This window comes from Physcomitrium patens, chromosome 3 (genome assembly GCF_059467195.1).
Source record: "Physcomitrium patens ecotype Gransden chromosome 3, ASM5946719v1, whole genome shotgun sequence".
Classification (NCBI taxonomy): domain Eukaryota; kingdom Viridiplantae; phylum Streptophyta; class Bryopsida; order Funariales; family Funariaceae; genus Physcomitrium; species Physcomitrium patens.
The window spans coordinates 21,730,159-21,752,277 of NC_143412.1; the positions used below are offsets into that span (position 1 = coordinate 21,730,159).

Sequence of the window (22,119 nt, forward strand, 5' to 3'; positions counted from 1 at the left end):
CCAATTAGGATTTTTGTTTATTATCTTTGTGTTTTTTTATTTTCCACTTAGTTTTTTCAATTAAAAAAAATATTGAGTATTTATATTCTAATTGAATTATAAATTATATAAAATATATTTCATTGATTTTTTTTTTTTTTTTCTATTTGGCTTTATTAATGTCTATTTTTATTAAATTTTTATGTAAAATATTTATTCTACATGCATCTAATATTTTGGTACTTAATTTAGTTTATGATTGCACTTATTCAAATGTTATATTATAAAGCTAAACTTTAATAAATAATATTATAAAAAAATTACAAATATAAAATATAATTTTTTAAATGTCCAAAATAAGAGAATCCTCACTGCAGCGAAATCAACACACCCGTGCACACAGTGCAGCATGGCTCAACTTTCAAAGGAACCGCTGCCAAGTGGTCAGATCAGCGAACTGCATCATTTGAAATTCCAGACCAAAATGATGCAACAAGGTTGCACATACCTCAACTCAACCACCCAATCATTCGAACCAGTAATTCAACCTAATACCTAACCCAAGTGTAACAAACAGACTCTAAACAACCAAACGCCCACACTAAAAAATTATCACGACCACACCGACCAATCTGAACCCAACCACTATTTACAAAGGGGCATCCGTACCTTCTAGGTCCAAAGGGTCCTAAAGACTCCCAGAACTGGCTATTTGAAATGGGCTGTAAGTACAAATATTCCCTCGAAGCATGTACATATTCTCTCCGCAGAACCCACTTGATCAAAGTACACTAAATCAATTACTCCAAAGGCAACGCCGCAATGATGTCGATAGTTGGGCAACCTGTTCCGGGTGTTGCAGGACTACGCAAAGTCCTGCACATGCTGCCGTCGCGCTTGCAACAGCAAACACAAGCCTGTAGGTGTTCCTACCCCATGGAGAACGACGCTTCTCTCTCATCCCCCGTTGTGGTAGTAGAGACGTGGTCGTTAAATCCTTGCTGCTGCTGTTACAAACTACAATGTGTGTATGCTCGTCCGCATCTCTCTGACACCAACAAAGCCCCGCATGGGACACAAATTTAATAACTTACTTGGCATTATGTAAAACACAATTCATCAACTATCAACGCACAAAAACCACGTAACTGCGAGTGTAAACATTCACCTAATTCTAATTTACACATGCCGACGACTACTATCGGTTGCCATTCAGTTAGAAATCAATGACCAGATAAAAACCCAGTCCTCCAACCCAATTCACAGAATAACTCCCAACAATAATAACAAAACACACGAACCTTGCTCTGTGCCAGCGATGGCATGGAGTAACTTCGGCTCGATACTGGAACCGCAAATGATGAAAGCTTGTAAGTCGAGTGACTATGCCCGGTGCTTTCGGCCCAGATGTTTCTCCAGTCAAAAGAGCGTGCGTCCGCGGCTCCGACTAATTTACGCAAAACACCCCGCCTGTCAGCTGCTTCTAGAATGCGCTCAGCAACTCGCTCCCATCCTTTCGCATTCGCATAATCGAGCAGCGAACGGAGACGTTGAATCAAAACACCCGAATCAAGGGTGCTCTCCTTGAGCATCCAACCCAAGTCGAACAGCAGATCTTGAGCTTCGCAGCTGCTAGTATACAACTCCATGCTTTCCACCTCATTGCAAAATTCTGCATCCCCGACTAGCACCACCATAATGTTGCTGAGTCTGTCTTCGTTCTCAACCTGATATTCACAAGTTCCACTTCATGAAATTCGTCTAGTCGCCTGTTGTCAACGACAAGCACCATAGAACGGTCTTCCCAAGAAACACCAGTAACATCAAACTTCCGACTCAAAGACTTGAGCCCAGCACCACGCCAAAAGTATCTAAATCCAACCCAACATGTTCTGCCCGGACGTAAACCAAACAGAACGTATACACTGCACTCGTCATGCTCGTAGTTGCCAGCGACACACGTCATGTGGGTAGCTCACATCGCATGGCAATAACATAAACACTACCTTATATCCGTCATACTTATCAACCAATACACATTTAGGATTCAACTAGGCCAAACCGGTACCTCAATGAAAACAGGCCCAGCCTGACACTCGTCGACAGGCGGAACAACGATCTGCCACTTATCCTCCTGCTTACCCTCAGAACTTGCTTTCAGCACCCAAGCCTTAATGTACTTTCCGCCGTGAGACATCAGCAACCTGCAAGACAAGTTAATTGCATGAGATCCAACTACGATGATGGAAGTCACATGACGGTGGCGTGCACAACACTCCAAACGATCCCCTCTATTCATGGTATTTGCTATTGTTAACTGATATTACTAAGGTCAACCCAAAAAACAAGCGGGATCCGAACAGGTTTACACCTGATCGGCAAAGAAGACGATGTGTATCAACTTCACACAGCCATGCACCAGAAAACTCACTTTGTATTTGCTTGTAGCAAGTTGCGGCCAGTAATGCTTAGCATGCAGCCTGTGCCTGCCCGAAAACATACAGGCTCAACAGATTGCAGGACAGGCATGCACGGCATGCAGTCTTCTTTTCCGCCACTCCTATTCACCGCTTTTCCTGATCTCGCAAACCACCTATTTTAACAATACATGTACACGTCCTTGTATGCAAGCCCACAACAACTTCTACCATCCTCAATGAAACATACAACAAACAATTCAACGACAACCAGTGCACTTATGAGTTTGAAGAAACTGCGTCCAAAACTGGCCAGCGCCAACTCCTGAAAAGAGGGGAGCTTACCATTTTCAAAGTGTACTGTCTGGCGGCCGAGCTTGGCCTTGAAGTACCCTTTTTCCCAGAACCCCGATGTGTTCTGAGGGTTGCACACAAGCCTCGCAACGGCACCTTCCCAGTCTGCATTCAGCTGCCAAAACAAATCACCACCACATTAATTTCTCAAATAAAATTATACTAAGCACCCAAAATCGAATGTAGGCTCTAGTTCGCAAAATGATGACAGCAAGATTCAACCCAAAATAAGGCTCATAATTGTACAGATAACGATATGGCTAAAATTGGTCGAGGTCCATTACCCCCTCCCACATGGACTGAGGCATAGAAATGAATAGGGTGAGGATGGTGCAGCCGGAGCGTATGTACCCTTCGAGATCCACAGGCATATTCGACAGCCACTCCAAAATCTGCAGCACCGATATCTACGCTGTCAATTTATCACAGAAAATGACAGCACCAACTATAACCCTGGGCAAACCTACCCACAACGCCCATTGCATGTGCGATCAGTTCAAACCCCTCGAGCTTAAATGCAAACTGCTACACTGTTTTCAACGTAAATACGGCAACCTTCCGTGGAATTTCCAGAACGTGAAATAAATACCAAAATTCCGTACCTGTTGCCTTAAATTACGAGGAAAGTCCCCTGGATTCCAGTCGTATAATTTGAAGGAGATCCGGGCAGTTGGGTGCTGAAAAAACACACTAGTATTAAACTCCGACTGACACCAATTGGCAAGTGCATGAGATGCTGCATGGACCTTGTAAAGGTCACGCACTTCGGTATGTGCAGTAAAACAAATCTATACAAACAAACGCATGTGTAACACAAGACGCAGATTAAACCGCGATAAAGCACAACCCACCGAAGATGCATATGCGCTTGGCTTCTTGGAGGACCTTGGCGGGATAGGAGACGTCGATTCAAAACCACGGGAGGGCAACCGCTCGTCTACGTTTGGAGAGTCTTCCAACAATAATGCTAGTAAAGAATCTTCGTCAACTCCGCTCTTGTGCCCGTTGGAAACACCGCCAGGCGTTTCTGTGGAGTTCCACAGTGGAGCGGACTCTGCAATACCAGAAACATTGGGGCCAGGCATGGTGTACTCCTTGCTCCTTGGGGCAGAAAGAGCCTCTTGTGCACCTGCAGTAATTGCAGTAATTACGCGATAAATCAAAGCTGTTCTCAATACAGTAGATAAGAACGCGCGTTTGGAAAAGTTGTAACCAGGCATTGATAACCAACTCAGGTAACAAACCTTTCTCCAAAAATCCACAATCTTGATAGATCATCAACACTACCCTAATCATCACCGACACTCGATCAATAGGGCGGGGGGGGCATTATTTTCAGAATTCCCATACAGCCATCTTAGGATGCGTAAAAACCCGCAAAGATCGCACATGGATTAGACCGGAAGCATGGCAACTAGAAGACAAAAGAAACCAGACACGTAAGTGAGCAAGCCTGAGTACAAAATCGTGACAACATTAGCATGAAGGACACCTATGTGACATACCGCTCATGTGCAGTGCAGAACACATGTGCTAAAATAATGTTGTAATGTTGATTTCAGTCTCAGGTCTTAATAAAAATCAGCGAAATCAGTGCCCTCACCATCAGTTCTTGATCCAGAACCATCGACTATCCCAGCAGAAAGGATCTGTGTGGTGTCGGTTGTATCAGATTGCTCAACAGGAGAGGAAGCCTCTTTAGAAACCTGCACCACTACGCTTTGCTCTACTTCTGCGTGGGCTTTGCTTTCAACTGCAGAATTTTCGTCTCCGTTCACCCTTCCTCCACCTTCGAGGAAACGATACAACACCCAAACCATCAATGCCATACCCATGCATTATAAAGCGCATGCACTCCCAGGATAAGCACCCAAAAACTTCTCCTGTAGCACAGGAACGTTCAAGCTCCCAGGTTCAGCCTAGACATATTTTCAGGTGACTAGTGCTTTTATCCAAAATACAACCTCAAAAATAAAACCCAAAATAAACTTCACATCCATACTACATTGCAACAAAATCTGATGACACAAACAGCCCCTCAACATTTCTTCCAAATAAAGCTGACGAAAATTACGCACCCAGTTTCCTCAACATTCTAACACACCGGGAAGTCTGAGTGGTCAGGCTCAGCTATGCGGACCCAACTGGCCGCTATGTGCACGGGTGGAAAGCCAAAATTCATCACATGCAACCAAAACTACAACGATAGCGCAAGATATTAAGAGGCACACTAAGCTGTAACACGAACCACTATTGAGGCTGGCTTTATCGCTTCCACCGCCTGGAGTTGCACCGTCTTCTCCAGATTCTTGTACCTTCCTCCGCCGCCTATTGTTGTGGCGTTCTAGTTTAAATCGACAGCTCCGTTTGCCCTCGTCGAAGTCGCTCAACACATGAAACCTGTTTCAGAAATCGCTGCTTGAGAGACGTATAGCATGTCGTCACAAGAGGTGATTGCACACCCAACAAATGGAACCCGTGCTTTACAGAGTGTTATGTCCCAGCACAAAACAGACCATGCAGCATCGACAAATACGGATCACTTACTGCAGCTCCAACTGGTAGAAAGAGGCATTTAACAAGCGTGCATCAGGCATTAGCCCACGCCTTTGAGCCATCAAAAAACAATACAACTATGTGCCTTTCGTACACGCAACCAACTCCTCCCACCTCAGCAAATTCGAATAGTGAAGGAATCACATGTGGAAACTACACTCTCCTGGGTAACTAGCGAGGTTTTACCCTGACGCCCCCAAAAAACGGCTTTGTGAATCACCGAGAACGCTTTCACGTGCTACCGTGTTCCCAGTAACACAACACTCAAACACCCCCTGGAAAATCACTTTGACTAGTTACATCATGTTTTGCATCCCACATTGGAAGTAACTGCTAACAAGCTCAGCTCTAGAGCATTTGCACTTACTTCGAAGATTGTGGCCCTTGGCTGAATGTTAAGCCCCAAACTCCCATTCCTAGAGAAGTTTGAAGGTACCCAAACATTTAAATGTTGTTCATCACATGTACTCAACCCAAACGAACTAAGTGAGCGCTTCGATGGGAGCCGATAGGGTATACAGCAAATTGGTCGACACAACTTCGGTCCAACTGAAAATAGTACTTACTTGCCGCACTGCTGACAATATCGGTGGGGGATGTCACGCAAAATCACTGTGGTCGAATTTGCACACTGGAGACACACCCGGTGCCGCTGATGGTAACCCTTGAGACCAGCCAAATCAGCTCCGCAAGCGGGGACCTGGCAACGAGCAGACACCTTGGCCCTCTTGCTTCGGCTCCCTCCCTCGTCGTCGTCCTCATCAGTACAGGCACAAGGAACCCTCCCAGCCAGAAAATTGGGGCAATCAAGGCGCGGGTCTCGAAACAATTCGTAATCTGAGGTCGTCGTTTTCTCAGCCGAAGAGCTCGATTGAGGTCCAGCCGCTACTTTTCCATCCGGGGGCTTCGGCGAGCTCGTCTGAAGACTTCCCAACCCAGCCCAGGACTGCCCCACAGCAAAATCTGTGATGTAATCAAGAGAAGAGTGCGCCTGGAGCGAGCTCTGCAAAGGACTAGTGTCTAAGGACGGGTTGGCCAGAAGGAGCACACTGTCCCATTCCCAACCTGCCACTGAATCATCCAAATGCCCCATGTCTCGGAACCCACATAGATACGTCTATCAACATAAGGACGTCATGCAAGTCTTAACCCATCCATCACGATCCTCCTCGCATGCGGTTCTCCATCAAATGCACGGGCAGCAAGCACTGCCGGTTATGTCCAGCACAGAATTCCCTGCGTTCACGCCAAGAACAACTCCACGCATCCAGCTTCTCAACGCCGAAAAAATCACTGAAAAGACCGCAGCTGGAAGAAATCCTCCTCCACCTTTCGATGCAGGAAGCTACATAAAAGGTGCCCTAAACGCAGAGAAACACCTTCGCGTCCAATTCAACAACGCCCTAGCACCTCATTTCCTAGACACCTGGGCCTTCATAAATCGACGGTACATCAAACGACATAACAAGAGCCCTTGCGCCATAGAAAGCAGCTCAGATATTCCGCTGCTCAAATCACCAAGGCTGTCAAAACCCAGAGCCAGAAAATAGACCGCCCCTGCATCTCAGATTTAAGACGGACAGCACTGTGTCAAAAAAATAAAATAAACTAAACTGAAGTAGAAGAAGTTCGGTCGACTGCACAACCATCGGCCAAGTCCCCACAACGCAGAAGATTGCCGACGAATAAAAAGGAACGCCAACACCGATCCAGCCACAGAACTGAGGAAGGCTCAAAAAGGGATCTCCGCCGGACTGTGCACTCCGCAGAAATCCACCGCAAATTCAACCCAGCGCGCCTACGGAGAAAACCCTAGCCAAGGTCGATCGAGGGAACATGGAGAATATTTCGCAATCTCCACCATCTCCACCATCTCCACCAAAAGCATCGGAGAAGAGAGGCGCATTATTCAGAGAGGCGGAGAAGAGGAGGGAGGGGGAGAGAGAGGAGGGGGGCGGAGCGGAGCAGGCAGACGACGGAGGGATGGGGAGGGAAAAGGGGGACAGCAGAGGGAGGAAGGGTGCTAGCAGCAAAGGCAGAGAAGGTTCGGGATGATGCCCAGCAGCGCCATCGCCATAGCCAGCAGCAGCGAGAACCAATTTTTCCCTTGTGCATTTCTCTCCCAATGGATTGGAGTCCGGACAGCTACCCGGACTTCCGCAGGCCCTCTGTGGGGGGCATCACGAGCATCCCGGCTGAGCCCGTCCCCCGCCCATTCGTCTATTCGTCCCCCGGACGGATGGGTGGATGGATGGACGGATGATCTGATCTGTCCTGTCCTTTCCTGGACAGCGTGGCTGCGTGCCTGGCGATGTGGACTTGCAGGGAGCGGGAATTCAATCCCCCCCCCCCCCCGCGTGCCGTTGATGTTGCTGCTGCTGCTTCTTCTGTTCAGTGGTGTTGCTTGCACTCCCTATTGTTTCTTAGGACGTGCTTCACATGCTTGTTTTGATTTCTATGGATGCCACACTGCGAATACCCTGAGGAGTACACGTGCCCTATTTATTTTCTCTATCTATCTATCTATCTGTATTGTATTGTATTGCGCTGGCCGGGTATGATTTGGTCCACGTCCCCTGGCATTAGATCCTCCTCACCATCACCGCCTCCTGTTTTAGCTCATTCTTCCTCCGCTGGGAACATACATACAACAGCAACAGCAACAGCAACACTGGAGAGTGGACCTCTTCCATGCCACAACATTATCAACTACGGAACACATTTGAAAAACCCTTCCCCTCCTCGCACAACCATTCCATGCGCTCTGGTGCGCCCTTACAACTACAATGTTCCTTTTTTCAGAATTCATTGTTACTGAGTTTTAGAATACGCTCCACTGCTACTTAGCCTAGAACAATTCAGGGAGGCCCTATCTACACAACAGTGAGAAGAACGAAGCCTCGCTATCCCACAAAGAGATAAAAGAAGCCTTCCTCTCATTGGCCAAAGTCGTTGCTACGTTCACCAACAAATAAAGCCTCGCTTGACTTACGAAATGGTCTTTTCAATGTTTTTCGTTGATTTTTGATGGGGGCAATCAACTCTGAAGATTGGAGAGTGAATGCTGCCGGGGGCTTCCACACTCGAGTAGCTGTGGGGTGATGGAGTTGCAACTGCTTGCGACCGCTCGACCTCGTCACCTGTTAGCAATGTTTAAATTGGGAGTGTAGGGCTCTTTGTTTTGTGGATGAAGATCATTGCCCTATCCTACGACGTAATATCTCCGTTTTAAGTCATTCATTCATTGTCGGGCACTGCGGCAGGTTCCAGGAATCCGGAAGGGGTGACGACTTCTCGGTTGGGAAGATCCCGTCGCATTTCGTGTGATGAGGAATCTTGGCGTTCGTACTTGGCTTATGGCGGGCCCGCTTGAGGGTTTGCCGTCGATGGCCAGGGATAGCTGCCTTGCCCTTGTTGGCCCCATGACGACATCCTTCTCGTATGATTTCTTCCTTTTGGGTGCCCTATTCCATTCTCACTGTGCAGGGTCTTTGCATATACTTTTATGGTCGGTTGACCTTAAATATTGTGCATTGATTCGCCTATGATATTATCACCTTCCTTGTACAGACTGCTTTTCATATTGTTATTGTAGTGCTATATATTTCCATTGGGTTGTATTTAGAGTATGTGTATTTGAATATGGCAAAGTGTTAATGTCCTCGATTTGTTTGTCACTCATGACACAAGCAACTAAACACAGTTTAATAATTTGGAATCCAAGTGGCTTGTGTCCCTCTCTGTTTGCGGAGAGGTGCACAAGTTGTGTTCCACTTGAAATGCATGACGGTTTGTCGAAATTCATGCTTTACCAACTTGCTTCATCACCATAATCTGGTTGTGTTAAATTGAAGCAAATGAGAGGTTTTTTTTTTTTGTTTTAACCTTCTTATTGTTCATCACTTACAATTTGGGTTGCAATTGTATGACAACCGTTTCTATTGTATGAGTTTGGTTTTTCTTGTGAGAATTAAGATTCACCATAGAAATGGGATGGCAGTTGAATAAGACTTGTGGAGCTCTTGTTTTACATATAGGGTGTTTTTTATAGATAGCTCTTCTTATAAGTAAGTATATAAGACATTCACTCACTTGAGTTTGTTTTATTGTCAATCTTCAATAGTTTATAATGTCATATATATATATATATATATATATATATATACTTTTATCACTTATTGTATTGTGTTTTGATAAGATATTTTATTTTAAAATTAGCTCAAAAATTCTTTGATAATAATATATCTTAAAGAAATATTTTTTAGCTTTATTTTATTTTTTAAAAAACTATATAATTTTATATTTCATAATTATATATTGAAATTACATATCAATCTATATTGAAATGAAGAATGAAGAGTATATACTTTAAAATTGTAACTTTTATTAAGCTTGAGTATTGGTATATTTGTTCCATTTTGTGATTATTTTTATATTATTGAATTATTTAAGATAATATAAAGTTTAAGAAGTAATTAATATTAATCTTAAATTCTTGAATGTGTTTCAAATAATTACAAAGAAATTTGTATATAGCTGTTTTATTCTTTGTAATCATTTCAATAAAATAATTGCATAGATAACATATTGTAAGTAGTTCATACTTCTTCTAATGATAGGTTTAATCAATAGATTATGTAAAATAATATTTTTTAGTATTATGTTGTTTTTTTGTATTCATTTAACAAAATCTAAGTTAAATTTAAGTAATTGAATTCCTATTGTTCTCATATAAAATATACAAAAAAATTAATTAATTTTGTACAATGAACTACTTCTAAAGTTTAATTATGAGAAAGCAAAAATTGTGCTAAGTTATCCAATCATGTATTTTATATAGAGATTCACATAGAGATGGTTGTTAGCTGGAAATCAATGCTAGCCTCAAAATCAACAAAGTGTAAGTCAAGAAGCTATGGAGAGCTCAAATTGCAAGTGGAAGTAAGACTAGAGTTGCAATAAGAGAGATACCATAAAAAGTAAATATATCATAAATAATGTAATTACCAAAAGAGATAGTAGACTAAAGCCTAATCATTGCATACTCTACTAAACAACCCCCTTCAAGCAAGAACTATTCTAATGCATTGTATATAAGGCTTATTCAAGATATGCTTATTAGGATAGCCAATTAAAAGGCTAATTTGTCTCCATGATTTATCTTGTTGATTTATATCCCTCCATAATGTGTTTTATATAATAGATACTTAATGAAGGATTTTATAAAAAATTATTTAACTTTCCATTGCTTTCTATATTACAGAAAATATTAAGACTGTAAATGAGCATTAGAAGGACTTCATACAAGAATTAGATAGTACGCATTGTTTCTAATAAGAATTATTTTGTAATTAAATGATAGTGAAGTTTGCTAAATAATGCTACAAATTTATTGTACTTTCTACCAACAAATGTTTGAACTTAGATTTACTACAAATTTAGCCATTCTAAAATATGTTGTATACTTATATTTTTTTTATAGTTTTTCTACAACATTGATATAGGATAGATGTAGTTGGTGTCATTGTTAAAGCATTTGTATCAACAACCAATTGTACCAAACTATGTTTAATTAACATTTATTCACTTCTAACATTACACACATAGGCAAAAAAGTAGATAAATAAGAATTTTATAGTGTTGAAAGATTTTCTTTTTATTATATTATTAATAATATTAAAGTGAATTCAAGAGCATATTTGGCCTGTTTTATATTCTTCTATGATCCTTCAATATATATTGTATTATTCTATATGCAATAAATGTTTTATAGTCTTTTTTAGCAAATAATTCATCATATTGACATAAATATCATTTTTCATCATAATGCACTTATATTAGTACTTTCTAATAAATCAATTTATAAGTGAATCCATGAAAAAATATTTATAAAAGACCAATTAGGATTTTTGTTTATTATCTTTGTGTTTTTTTATTTTCCACTTAGTTTTTTCAATTAAAAAAAATATTGAGTATTTATATTCTAATTGAATTATAAATTATATAAAATATATTTCATTGATTTTTTTTTTTTTTTCTATTTGGCTTTATTAATGTCTATTTTTATTAAATTTTTATGTAAAATATTTATTCTACATGCATCTAATATTTTGGTACTTAATTTAGTTTATGATTGCACTTATTCAAATGTTATATTATAAAGCTAAACTTTAATAAATAATATTATAAAAAAATTACAAATATAAAATATAATTTTTTAAATGTCCAAAATAAGAGAATAATCAATTAATCATTGCAAATTCATCAAATATATCAAAACACAGAATTTTAAAATTTTAAAAAAGAAAATAAAAGAAAGAGTTAAAATAATAATAATAAGAATAAGAATATGATTGATTTATATTTTATTGTAAACATTTTAAATGTTTTAAAATAATCTTAGGAGATCTAAATAAATGTAGAAGAATCTAAAAAGGATTAGAGGTATATATCCATAATAAGAAGAAGTGAAGAAAGAATGCCTTTTAAGTTTTATAAATAATATTATAAGGTATTGTTAATGCCACAATAGTTTTTGCTACTGCCACCACAACCCACTACCCAATTGACATATTTTTTTTAGTCTTTTTTTATTCCAATAAAAAATTATGTTCAATCAAATGGCTTAAAAGGTACTAAACAAAGGTGACATGTGGTAGATAGAAGGTTGTGGTGGTAGTAGCAAAAATTATAGTAGTATTAGCAATATCCATATTATAACATCAAATAATTTTCTTTACATAGCTTTTAAGGACTTATTGATATACTTCTAAATTAACTAGAATCCCAATCACAAATGAAGAACTTTAACAAAAATGAATTTTTGTCTTACTATTTATATTTAGTTATAATTTTTTGGTATCTTCTATAATTTATGAATTAAAAATTTAATCACTTTATAAATATATAAAAATATATACAAAAAATTATTTTGTAAATAAAATTATAGTTATTAAATTAAAAAATATATTTTAAAGATCAATAAAGTTAATATAATATTTATATTTAAAATTAAAATCCGACCAAAAAAAGTAAATACATTTTTTGTTGGTAAATTATGCATGAACTAATATTTTTTTCTTTTAAAACTATTGAAGATGATTTATAAAAAAAAAAATGATAAAACATGTTGAATAAAACCTAATTGTAGTGTGCATATAAAAATCAATATTTTCAAGTTGAAATTAAGCTGATTAGACATTGTCATTGATATCACAATTCAACATTATCTATGTTTTATAGAATAAATCATCAAAACTTTGATTTTTTTTAAAAAATTACTCAGAAATGTGATGAGTATTATAATTATGAAGTAGTAATTCATGTATAACTTTATAGTGTATTCTCCTGCAATTTCGATGTTTCCATTATTTATACGTTTTCATTTTCAGTATTTTTCAGAAATCTTTGAGAAAAAACGGTATAACATGCTGACTTTTGAAATACAAGGAAAGATTTCTGAATAAAAAGGTTATTTAGTTGATAGTAGTAAACCTTTACAAAACAAGGTGCAGTGTTGAGAAAAAGACGTCCTTGTGGCCAAATTTTAAAAAAATTTCAACAAAATATCATACATTTGTAACTTCTTTGTTTGATGGGTGCATACTTTTCTTTATTCAATATTACCTTATATGTATATTTTTCCAATAATTTCTACGATGGGTATCTGAATTATGCAGAAGAATATAAGATGGAAGTACAAGAATCCAAGACATACCATACCACATATTATGTCTGTTTCTCAATTTACGAATTCACTCAGTTGTTGAACAATTGATCGACATGAACATTTGGTGTTGAAATATGTCAAAAAGAAAAGAAAAACTTCCGGTGTTGCGATTAAAGTTCCTGAACACTCACTCACACCACAACCACCTAATTGATATAGCTGCTCAGACGGTTCTCAATCTCATGCTGCCATCCATAAATCATCAAAGCTCCTGCAAAAGAAGCAGCTGAGTTTGTGAAGACTGACTGTAAGCATTAGACCTGTAAGTACACATGAAAACCGAATACGAGTTAGGGACAGTCTACCCCAGGGATCACTAGAGTGTCCATGAACTCAGTAAGTCATGTAATCGTTGAAATGGATGACGACATATATGAGAGGATCAACGGAGAATGTTTACAAGCTCTAATATTGCTTTTAGGACTTGGAGAAGACGTCAAGTGAACACACTGGCGAACGGTATTCTCTATAAATCTAATGATTAAATGAATACTTCATTATTGATTAGCAGTAAATAAGCTATTTTAAGTTAAAGAAGCAAATAAATACCAAGCTCGAGCCAGCAGGAAGTCGCGTACCTCTCAAGGAAGCATGACTGAATACTAAGAATATCAATGAACTGAATGTGATTCGAGGAACGTTCAACAAGGTGAGAATGATCTTGAGAAAGAATCCCCACTTGAACTCCATGGCTCTACAAAGGTTTTCATACAAATACTGCACATGTCACCTCAATTCCACTGATTAGCAGCAGCGTCTCTGTGCCTAGCCTCTTCCACCCTCGCAAGCTCATTCATTGCATTTTCACGCGCTCGACCATTGAGCAATCTTTGAGCAATTCGTTCCTTGACAGTAGGATTTTTTTTCAGCAATGCGGTCAATCCCCCTCGTGCTCTCTTCTTTCCTATCCTCATCTTTGCGACATCGTCAAACTCTTCTCCGAACAACTCCTGACAGGTTCCTGATAGTGCAGATGCTCTCAGAACTGCATCATTGTGTTCTCTATCTCTCTTGGATTGTGTCCGCTTCGCCTTGACCTTTTCATCTCTTCTCTTCCTTGCTTCGGCTTCATCCCTCTCCCTCACATTAGCAATTGCTTCCTTTGCCAAATCGGCTACAGTAATTGATGAAGACGCATTCTTTGATGAACTTGAGGCAGAAAGAAAGTCTTCCTTGTTGATATCTGAAAACTCCTCCATAGGCGCCTTATCTGCTGGTTTGGCTGCTGATGTATCAATTTCTAGTGTTCGGATAGGGTTACCATTGTCATCGCGTGGAATGATGGGTCCATGAAGGGGACATCGGAAAAGGTCCCTCCGGGGGCAAAGTCCTCCTTTCTTTAATGGAGCTCTACAAGGAACAATTTCTCTTTCGGGGGGCTTGTAGAAAGAAGAACGAACGTTCATTTCCGCAATTTTATCGCCTGGGATCATCGCCTCACTGTCAAACCTACCCCAGTGATTATCCATTTCTAGGCCTCGCTGATTAGCAGGAACGTCGCTCGTCGCACCCCAGCTGTCCAAAAAGGAGCCATAAGGAAGAATAGGAGCTTTTTCTAACAACTCCGCTCGTGGACCAGTTTCAGCTCTTTCCTTTTTAGCTTCAGACTGAGTAACTGCACTTGAACTATGCAGTTCCTTGTCGCTTGGCAAAGAGTTATTTGATTCTGCATAAGCATAAAATTGGCCACAAGAATTGACAATGGCTGACACAAAAGTCATACTAAGTACTTGGTGAACATTTTTTTATCTGATTCATTCCACTTACTGAAGTGGTCACGTCTTGGTAGATAAACTCAAAGCATGAAATAACAGACCAAAAGGACATCCTTACAACTCTTTGAATGTAACCAAATAATGAGCTCAAGGACAACGCAATACAATCGCTTTCATCAAGTCACATTCAATATGACACTTACTTGCGAAACTGTTAAAAACTGATTTGCGAAAAAAACAAAATAACCTCACCTTTCTCCATATTGAAAGCATAAGAGGTACTGGCGATTTCGCCCAAGTCTTTATCCGCCTCTGCGTCTCCTGGCTCCCAAATAATATCGTCGTCAACTTCACCTACCGTGAACCTGCTTGTCGAAGCTTTTTCTGTACGGTCAATGCCAAGGCTTTCACATTTGACGAGGGAACCCAGCAGCTGTGTGCGGAGGTCAATCACCTCTTTCAATACTGCATCACGAGATCGAGTATCCGAAACATCCACTCTCGTTAAAATTGATAGCCATTCCTGGGTGGTTCTAAGGTGATTTGATTCCACTAGCTTGTAAAGGTCTCGAAGAGTTTCAAAAAGTGCCGAATTATCAGTAGTTTCTTTCTGCATCAATTTGCAAAGTTTAAACGCCATCCATGTGAAAAGAAGAAAATAATGCGCTGTGTGAAACGAAATCAAGCTCAAGGTCAGCCACTTGTGCAAGTACATCGAATCTACCGATTAACACCTAAATGATTGCGCGTTTTCCTATCACAACCACCACATCAAGCTATTGCTGAAACTTCATAAAGTAGTATAGATATCTACCAGCTTCTCAGTAACTGCGACCTGTTCCGGAACCTCTTTGTGAAGTTCCCGCCGAAGACTGGAATCACCATATTCTTCATACTCGTCATCTCCAAATACGAGACTCTCCAGATCTGCTTCCAACACCGGTTCATTGTCTTCTAGTGCTGACGCACTCTCTAGCTCAAGTATCTTGCAACATTCAGCTATTTCATCCAATGTTGTATGAATTTCAGTCCTCAATTCTGAAAAGTTTTGGCACAGACTCTCGTATTTCTTCAGAATCAGTGCCTGCGTACAAGATTTGTAGAGATTCGAGTTCAGATGCGTCAGCGAAATTAATATCATGCTCTAGAATAAAATAGATACACACACACACACAGCGAGCGAGAGAGTGAGAGAGAGAAGGATGATGGTACTCCTTCAAACTTGATCAGGAACTCAAGACTTCCGATAGGACATGGAGAAATGTCTGGCATGCAAAGAACTAAAAAGTGCCCCCACCTGCTAATTCTTACCTGTGTTCTTGCTTCTTTCTCTTGTCGCTGCTGTTCCGCCAAAGCAGTTGCTGCTCTGAGATTAGGAAACTGCAGCCTGAGGGTCTTTTTTAGATATTCATACCCCAAACGGACTTGCTTATAGTGCACACCAAAGGTGTCGTTCCACTTCTCCACGAGTTCCATGCTTGTAGTTCTCAACAAGGTAGCTCGATCCGGCGGCTTTGGGAGGGGAAAGTCATCTCGATACCCGATGGTCAGAAGCATGAACATCTCGAATTTCGGAACCAATAACGACCGGAAAAGTTTCGACCGCGTGAATAATTCATCAATAAGTAGAACAGCGAGGAAGCGAACCTGTCTCAAGACAGATCTTATCAGCATCTTCTAGAGAAGCAAAAATAATGTTTCGGCAAAGGCTAGCAGAAGTCGCCATATCAGACAATTGAAAAGCATTATGCAGGGTTTCGATTATCAGAGATTTAAACAACTATTATCTACCATTGATCTGATTCCACCGAATTAATCGTGTGAATAGCAGACTACCTGAAATCAACAAAAATGTAACAGCTAAATAAAATTCTCACAAATCGAAAGGTCCTGCTCGATTCCAAATTCTCATCCTCTGGAACATTTCCTCTACCTAATCGAAACGAAGGCAAGCGCAAACTCACTAGGACTCCTTTCAACTAAATATTGAAAATATCAAAATAAAAGAAAGAAAGATGATTCCTAATAGCGATGGACGCGTTAAAAGGATCAGAAACACAGAAGAATTCCACAACATGAAAAAGATAAAACAGTTTCTACATTTTCCACGAATTCAATTTTGAAATCCTTCCTAATTCTCCTGAAGTACTCCTATCGATCGCTTACTCTTATGTTGCTGCGAAATTTAAGGAACCCATATCACCAACGAAAAGCGCAAAGCACTTCTAAATCACTCTAACCTAATTGAATCAACACCAAACCAGGCGTGTCGAACCAAGGCATATAATCCCCTCTAAATCTCACATGGCGCACATAAAAAATGCAGAGGAAACCAAAAAAATCCTCTAAATAATAAGGATATCACACCTGCGAGTGCTGTCTTTGCAGCTTGTCAAATAAAGTGTCGAAGGCAGTGCGGACATTAGCGTCCGAAGAGCGCACCAAAGCCTTAATGGACTGCAGCAATCCGATGTCCAAGCTCTTTGCAGGCGAAACGGTAGCATCTTCGATAAGGTATGTGAGCTTGCGCCGGTCTCTAGAAACCTCCCCGACCTCCATAGCTCCAGCCCCTTTCAGTGTTCACGTTGCTCTTCATGAAATCACCATCGCTGCCGCCATAGCCATCTCTTGAGCGAGCTTGAGATGGAAAGTATAATGTGGATGGAAATCACGAAGTTGGATGGGTGAGTGAAGGATGCATTGGGTCTCATCCATGTGACGCCAAACTACACTAAACTAAACTAAACTCCCATGTGCACAACGCCAAACCAAACTGTTTCGTTGTTCTACATTGTTAAACTCAAAGTGATAGAGCGAGAAAAAGGTTAATGTAAATAGTCTTCTAAAATTCAAAAAGAATTGGATATGAATTCTGAAACCTTGTACAGAAGAATTACAATTTTAGAAACTTTAGTTTTCATTTTTTCTTAATTTTTTTTAACTTGTTAAAAGTTGCATGATTTATGACTGTGATATTTAATAATAGATATACAAATTTCTAATGTCTTTGATTTTTCTTTGAAGATTATGGTAAATGTATTGGAGCAAAAATTTAAATTTAAATTAAATTAAATTACATGACTGAGTATAAATAAATAAATAAATAAACTCCAAAACAAGTAGATCATTTTATCAGATTATATGGTATTTTAAGAAAAATTCGATCAAAATTTTCCAATACTCAATTGAATTCACATGAAGAGTTTGAATACACAATAGTGTAGGGTAAAATATCCAATTACTTTCAATTCAATTAGATCTACTTTGGCATTATAATTATGATAAAAAAAATCACTTAATAAAGATTTTGAAGATTTATGAAATTGATTCACCCAAATCTATATGCATATACATATATGTATATTTTTCTGAAAAATGGTTAACCCATATATTTTTATATATATATATATATATATATACATACGTATGTATTAATTCAAATAATGGTTCACCCTAAGACGGATTAAATATACTAATCTAGAAATGTTAAAGATTATATACATATATATATATATATATATATATATATATTATGAATAATTTTCTTTGCAAATAAAAACTTTATTTAATGATATTTTACATCAAACCTAGGAAAAGAATTATCATTTTTGATATTATTATTATTGTTATTATTGACTTGAATGAATTGCGATAGGCTAAAAAGTCTCACACTTTTTTTTTATTTTATTAACTAAAGCTTTCAACTTGTTGCTTTAGTAACGACCCAACTTGAAATTTTATGTATTCTAAATAATTAATGGATTCTCAATGCAAAATTTAGACACTGTCTTTCCTTTAATATATGTTTTAAATTTTATTTTCCTCAACAAGTATGTCATTATTTGTGCTTTATCAAACAAAACATCATTAAATATTAAAATATTGTATTTGAAATTATGCATCAAAGAGTCAAAATAAAATTCTATCTTATAAATTTTATTAAAACACACAGTATAAAAATATTTATAATTATTTTTTAAAAAACATAACATAATTGTTAAAAATTGATCAAATTCTATGTTAATTAAATGAATAAAATAATATTGAGTTAATATGTATGCATATTACAATAACACTCCTTAATGATAATTTTTATCTATATTTTTCACCTTAATCAACTGTATCAATCTTCAGCCTAAAAATATATAGTACACTGAATTATTAACATTTTAAAATTTTAAGTAATTATTTAAACTACAAAAAATAAACATTATAATATTTATCTACTTATTTATTGATTATAATTAAAATAAGAAAATAAGTGATTTTAATGTTGAACATGTAATTTTCAACCAAAAGAACTAAATTTGGTTCCAACATTAGCTTATTCAAGTACAAGATAAGCCACAAAAACATCATACAATTTGTATGTACGAGGCTGATGTATCGCTGGTGGGTCCGAAATGATACCTTGCAGTGGTGCACGTTCAGGGTATCGGTGTAAGCAGGTAATATCCGTGGAGCGCGGGATGCACATACGGGTACCGGGAAAGATACCGCCGCACCCTGGTATTGGCCGGATAGTTCCGGACTGTTTCAGGGAGTCAAGTAATCGCGGCAGGCTGTGGGCGTTGCCCCGCCTCTCCGTTCACCCGGGCATGCTACGGACCTGCGGCGTCCCTCCCATTTAAAGCTGCTTCCTCGTACAAACAATTCGTCCCCGCCTCCGCCTGCGCATCCACCAGTTCGCGTAGCCGCTTTACGGGCATCGCTGGACTCCACCAGTGCTCACACACCTCGTCATAGTGATTGGGATGCTTAAAGTTACGACGACGGAGCAGATGCGATTGCAGTAGCTCAGGATTGAGGATTGAGCGAATTGGCGTTTACAGTAGTGTTGAGAACTGCGCCAATCAGGATTAAGGGCTGGGATGATACGGTCATTGCCGAGTCGATGACCTTCCAATGATAGGACCCGTGCATTTAGCGCTGCAGCGAATCCAAGCTGGTCCTGTATGCTGACCGTTGTACTGCAGTGTGGGCTTCGGTGGCAGCGACCTCTGTGCAAGTGCATCGGGTTCGAGGAGCTTCGTGCTGCGGTATATTTGGATTCCTGCAGGTTGTATTTGTTTTAGAGGAGTCAAGCGGTTCGAGGGGTGATTATTCTTTTTGGGATTGGCAAATGTTTTTGGTGGAATAATGAGCATCTTCCGCTCCAGCTACCTTGATTGAGGTGATTGTATGCTATGGTCTTCCTAGTGTAATATTTGTTAGACTCTCTATGAGAATCAGGTGTCTTTCTACGTTAACAAGCCAAAGTTTTGTTTTTAGACCTTGGTCTTGTTTGCTGGAGTCACTTTGGTCAGTGATATAGTTGTGTTCTCTAAAATGTCAGTTTAGGTGTCGTTCTACAGGATTCTTTCCTCGCACAATTGCTGACCCGGCAAGAATCGGGCGTTCTACGTTGTGTTGTTACAGCCAAAAGATTAGCTCAGATTTATACAAAGGGCGACAGGGGGGACGAGACCAGTAATGGAGCCGCCACGGTTCCGCCAGTCGAGCTCTTTCCATGATGATACATTGTCTCTCCACATCAGTCCCGCTCGGCGCCTTCCCGACTTTCTGCAACAAGTTAATATGAAGTACTTGAAGCTGGGTTACCATAACCTGATCCAGCACCTCGTCATCCTCATCTTCATCCCCCCGTTGCTAGTCACTTTTCTAGAGGTCCGGCGTATGGGACTGAACGAGCTCTGGAAGCTCTGGGAAAGTATGCAGTTCAACCTCATAAGCGTGATCATCTGCTCCGCCTTACTTGTATTCAGTGGGACAATGTATGTGATGTCAAGACCGCAGCCCATCTGTTTGGTGGACTTCTCCTGCTACCTACCCGACGGACAGTACGAAGTGCCCCTGGGCTTGTTCATAGAGCGCTCGAGGCAGACAGGCTATTTCGATGAGCGGTGCTTGGAATTCCAAGAAAAGATCTTGGAGAGGTCAGGCCTTGGAGAGAAAACGTACTTTCCCCCTGCAATGTTCCATGTTCCTCCGAAAATCAGCACGCAGGCAGCGCGGGAGGAGTCCGCGGCCGTTATCTTCGGGTGCTTGGACGAGCTCTTTGAGAAGACTAAGATCATGCCCAAGGACGTGGGCGTACTTGTGGTGAATTTCTCCCTGTTCAATCCCACTCCCTCCCTGGCCTCCATGATTGTGAACAATTACAAAATGCGGGGCAACATAAGGACTTACAATTTGGGTGGGATGGGGTGCAGCGCCAGCATCATTGCGATTGACCTGGCAAAGGACATGCTTCAACTGCAGGGGAATTCCTACGCCATTGTTGTCAGCACTGAAAACATAACGCAGAACTGCTACACTGGGAAGCAGAAGTCTATGCTGGTCCCAATTGCCTTTTCCGAGTCGGTGGAGCTGCTATTCTGCTCTCGAACAAGCGGAAGGATAGGAAACGGACCAAGTACAAACTTAACCACGTGGTGAGGACGCACAAGGGCGCCGACGAGAAGTGCTATCGGTGTGCGTATCAGGAACAGGACGAGGAGGGAAAGATGGGCGTGTCTCTTTCCAAGGATCTCATGGCAATCGCAGTGGACGCCTTGAAAAGTAACATCACCACTCTCGGCCCGCTCGTGCCTCCTATCTCGGAGCAGATTGTGTTCTACGGCTTCATCGTGGCACGCGAGGTGTTCAACCTGAAAGTGAAGCCTTACATCCCCGATTTCAAACTTGCATTCAATCATTTCTGCATACACGCAGGTGGGCGCGCCGTCATCGACAAGGTGGAGAAGAATCTAAACCTAACACCGGAGCATTGCGAGCCCTCCCGCATGACGCTTCACCGATTTGGCAACACCTCCTCCTCGTCTATCTGGTACTCGCTTGCTTACACGGAAGCCAAGGGGCGCATGCGTAAGGGAAATACGGTGTGGCAGATTGCATTTGGAAGCGGATTCAAGTGTAACAGCGCAGTATGGCAAGCGTTGCGTAACATAGAGCCTTCCGAGCACTCACCTTGGGCTCACTGCATCGACGAGTATCCGGTGCATATCAAAGACGCGGAGAAGGTCATCAACCAATCTTAACAATCGAAGCTCTTAGATATTTTTTTCACTGTTCGCAAAATGTTGGCCGGTGAATCAGATATAAGTGTGTATATTGTTCCAAAGCCCTAAATGTAAGAGCAGTTGATGATTATTTTTGCTCGAATTCTTCTAGAGTTTTCTCTTGTGATCTCTTGGAGGCCTCTACACTATTCCACTTCATGGTTTCTAGCAGCATGGAGAAGAAGATACGAATTGCGTATGTGATGTACCCTAGAATTCATTATCTGAGAAGACATATCATGAAAAGGCGGTCCATTTTAGCATTTTAGCATACATTATGAGGCGGTCCTATTTCGATGCCTCAAAAT

The 22,119-nt window shown here is 40.1% G+C and overlaps 2 protein-coding genes, 1 long non-coding RNA gene and 1 pseudogene across 8 annotated transcripts; 2 read left to right on the forward strand and 2 right to left on the reverse strand.

The window, feature by feature from the left end:
- Positions 1–398: 398 nt before the first annotated feature.
- On the reverse strand, positions 399–6,399 carry LOC149989589 (squamosa promoter-binding-like protein 7). The gene is made up of 11 exons (XM_090249218.1): positions 5,873–6,399; positions 4,999–5,150; positions 4,354–4,539; positions 3,602–3,879; positions 3,353–3,427; positions 3,035–3,142; positions 2,742–2,865; positions 2,411–2,555; positions 2,048–2,183; positions 1,281–1,706; positions 399–1,027 (listed from the first exon to the last, which is right to left on the reverse strand). Exons 1-11 carry the CDS (start codon positions 6,397–6,399, stop codon positions 776–778), a joined length of 2,409 nt encoding a protein of 802 aa, XP_090105344.1. The 3' UTR covers positions 399–775.
- A 1,271-nt stretch (positions 6,400–7,670) lies between these two features.
- On the forward strand, positions 7,671–10,508 carry LOC141045215 (uncharacterized). Of its 4 annotated transcripts, none has more exons than XR_012217217.2 (3): positions 7,681–8,745; positions 9,307–9,373; positions 10,147–10,508. It is a non-coding gene; the product is annotated as an uncharacterized LOC141045215 (long non-coding RNA). The 4 variants fall into 4 exon arrangements; XR_012217216.2 differs by lacking the exon at positions 9,307–9,373 and having other exon boundaries at positions 7,684–8,472; positions 8,570–8,745; XR_016502287.1 differs by lacking the exon at positions 9,307–9,373 and having other exon boundaries at positions 7,684–8,448; positions 8,570–8,745.
- A 2,543-nt stretch (positions 10,509–13,051) lies between these two features.
- LOC112280405 (UV-stimulated scaffold protein A homolog) lies at positions 13,052–17,396 on the reverse strand. 2 transcript variants are annotated; one of them, XM_024515866.3, is made up of 6 exons: positions 17,118–17,396; positions 16,062–16,397; positions 15,565–15,834; positions 15,003–15,360; positions 13,614–14,701; positions 13,052–13,246 (listed from the first exon to the last, which is right to left on the reverse strand). In XM_024515866.3, the coding sequence occupies exons 1-5, from the start codon at positions 17,307–17,309 to the stop codon at positions 13,767–13,769; spliced, it is 2,091 nt and encodes a 696-aa protein (XP_024371634.1). In that variant the 5' UTR covers positions 17,310–17,396; the 3' UTR covers positions 13,052–13,246; positions 13,614–13,766. The 2 variants fall into 2 exon arrangements, with proteins under 2 accessions (XP_024371634.1, XP_024371633.1); XM_024515865.3 differs by having other exon boundaries at positions 13,052–13,295.
- A 1,928-nt stretch (positions 17,397–19,324) lies between these two features.
- On the forward strand, positions 19,325–21,914 carry LOC112279644 (3-ketoacyl-CoA synthase 4 pseudogene; annotated as a pseudogene). Its single transcript, XR_016502294.1, has 2 exons — positions 19,325–19,789; positions 20,169–21,914. The product of XR_016502294.1 is annotated as a 3-ketoacyl-CoA synthase 4 pseudogene (transcript).
- Positions 21,915–22,119: the final 205 nt, after the last annotated feature.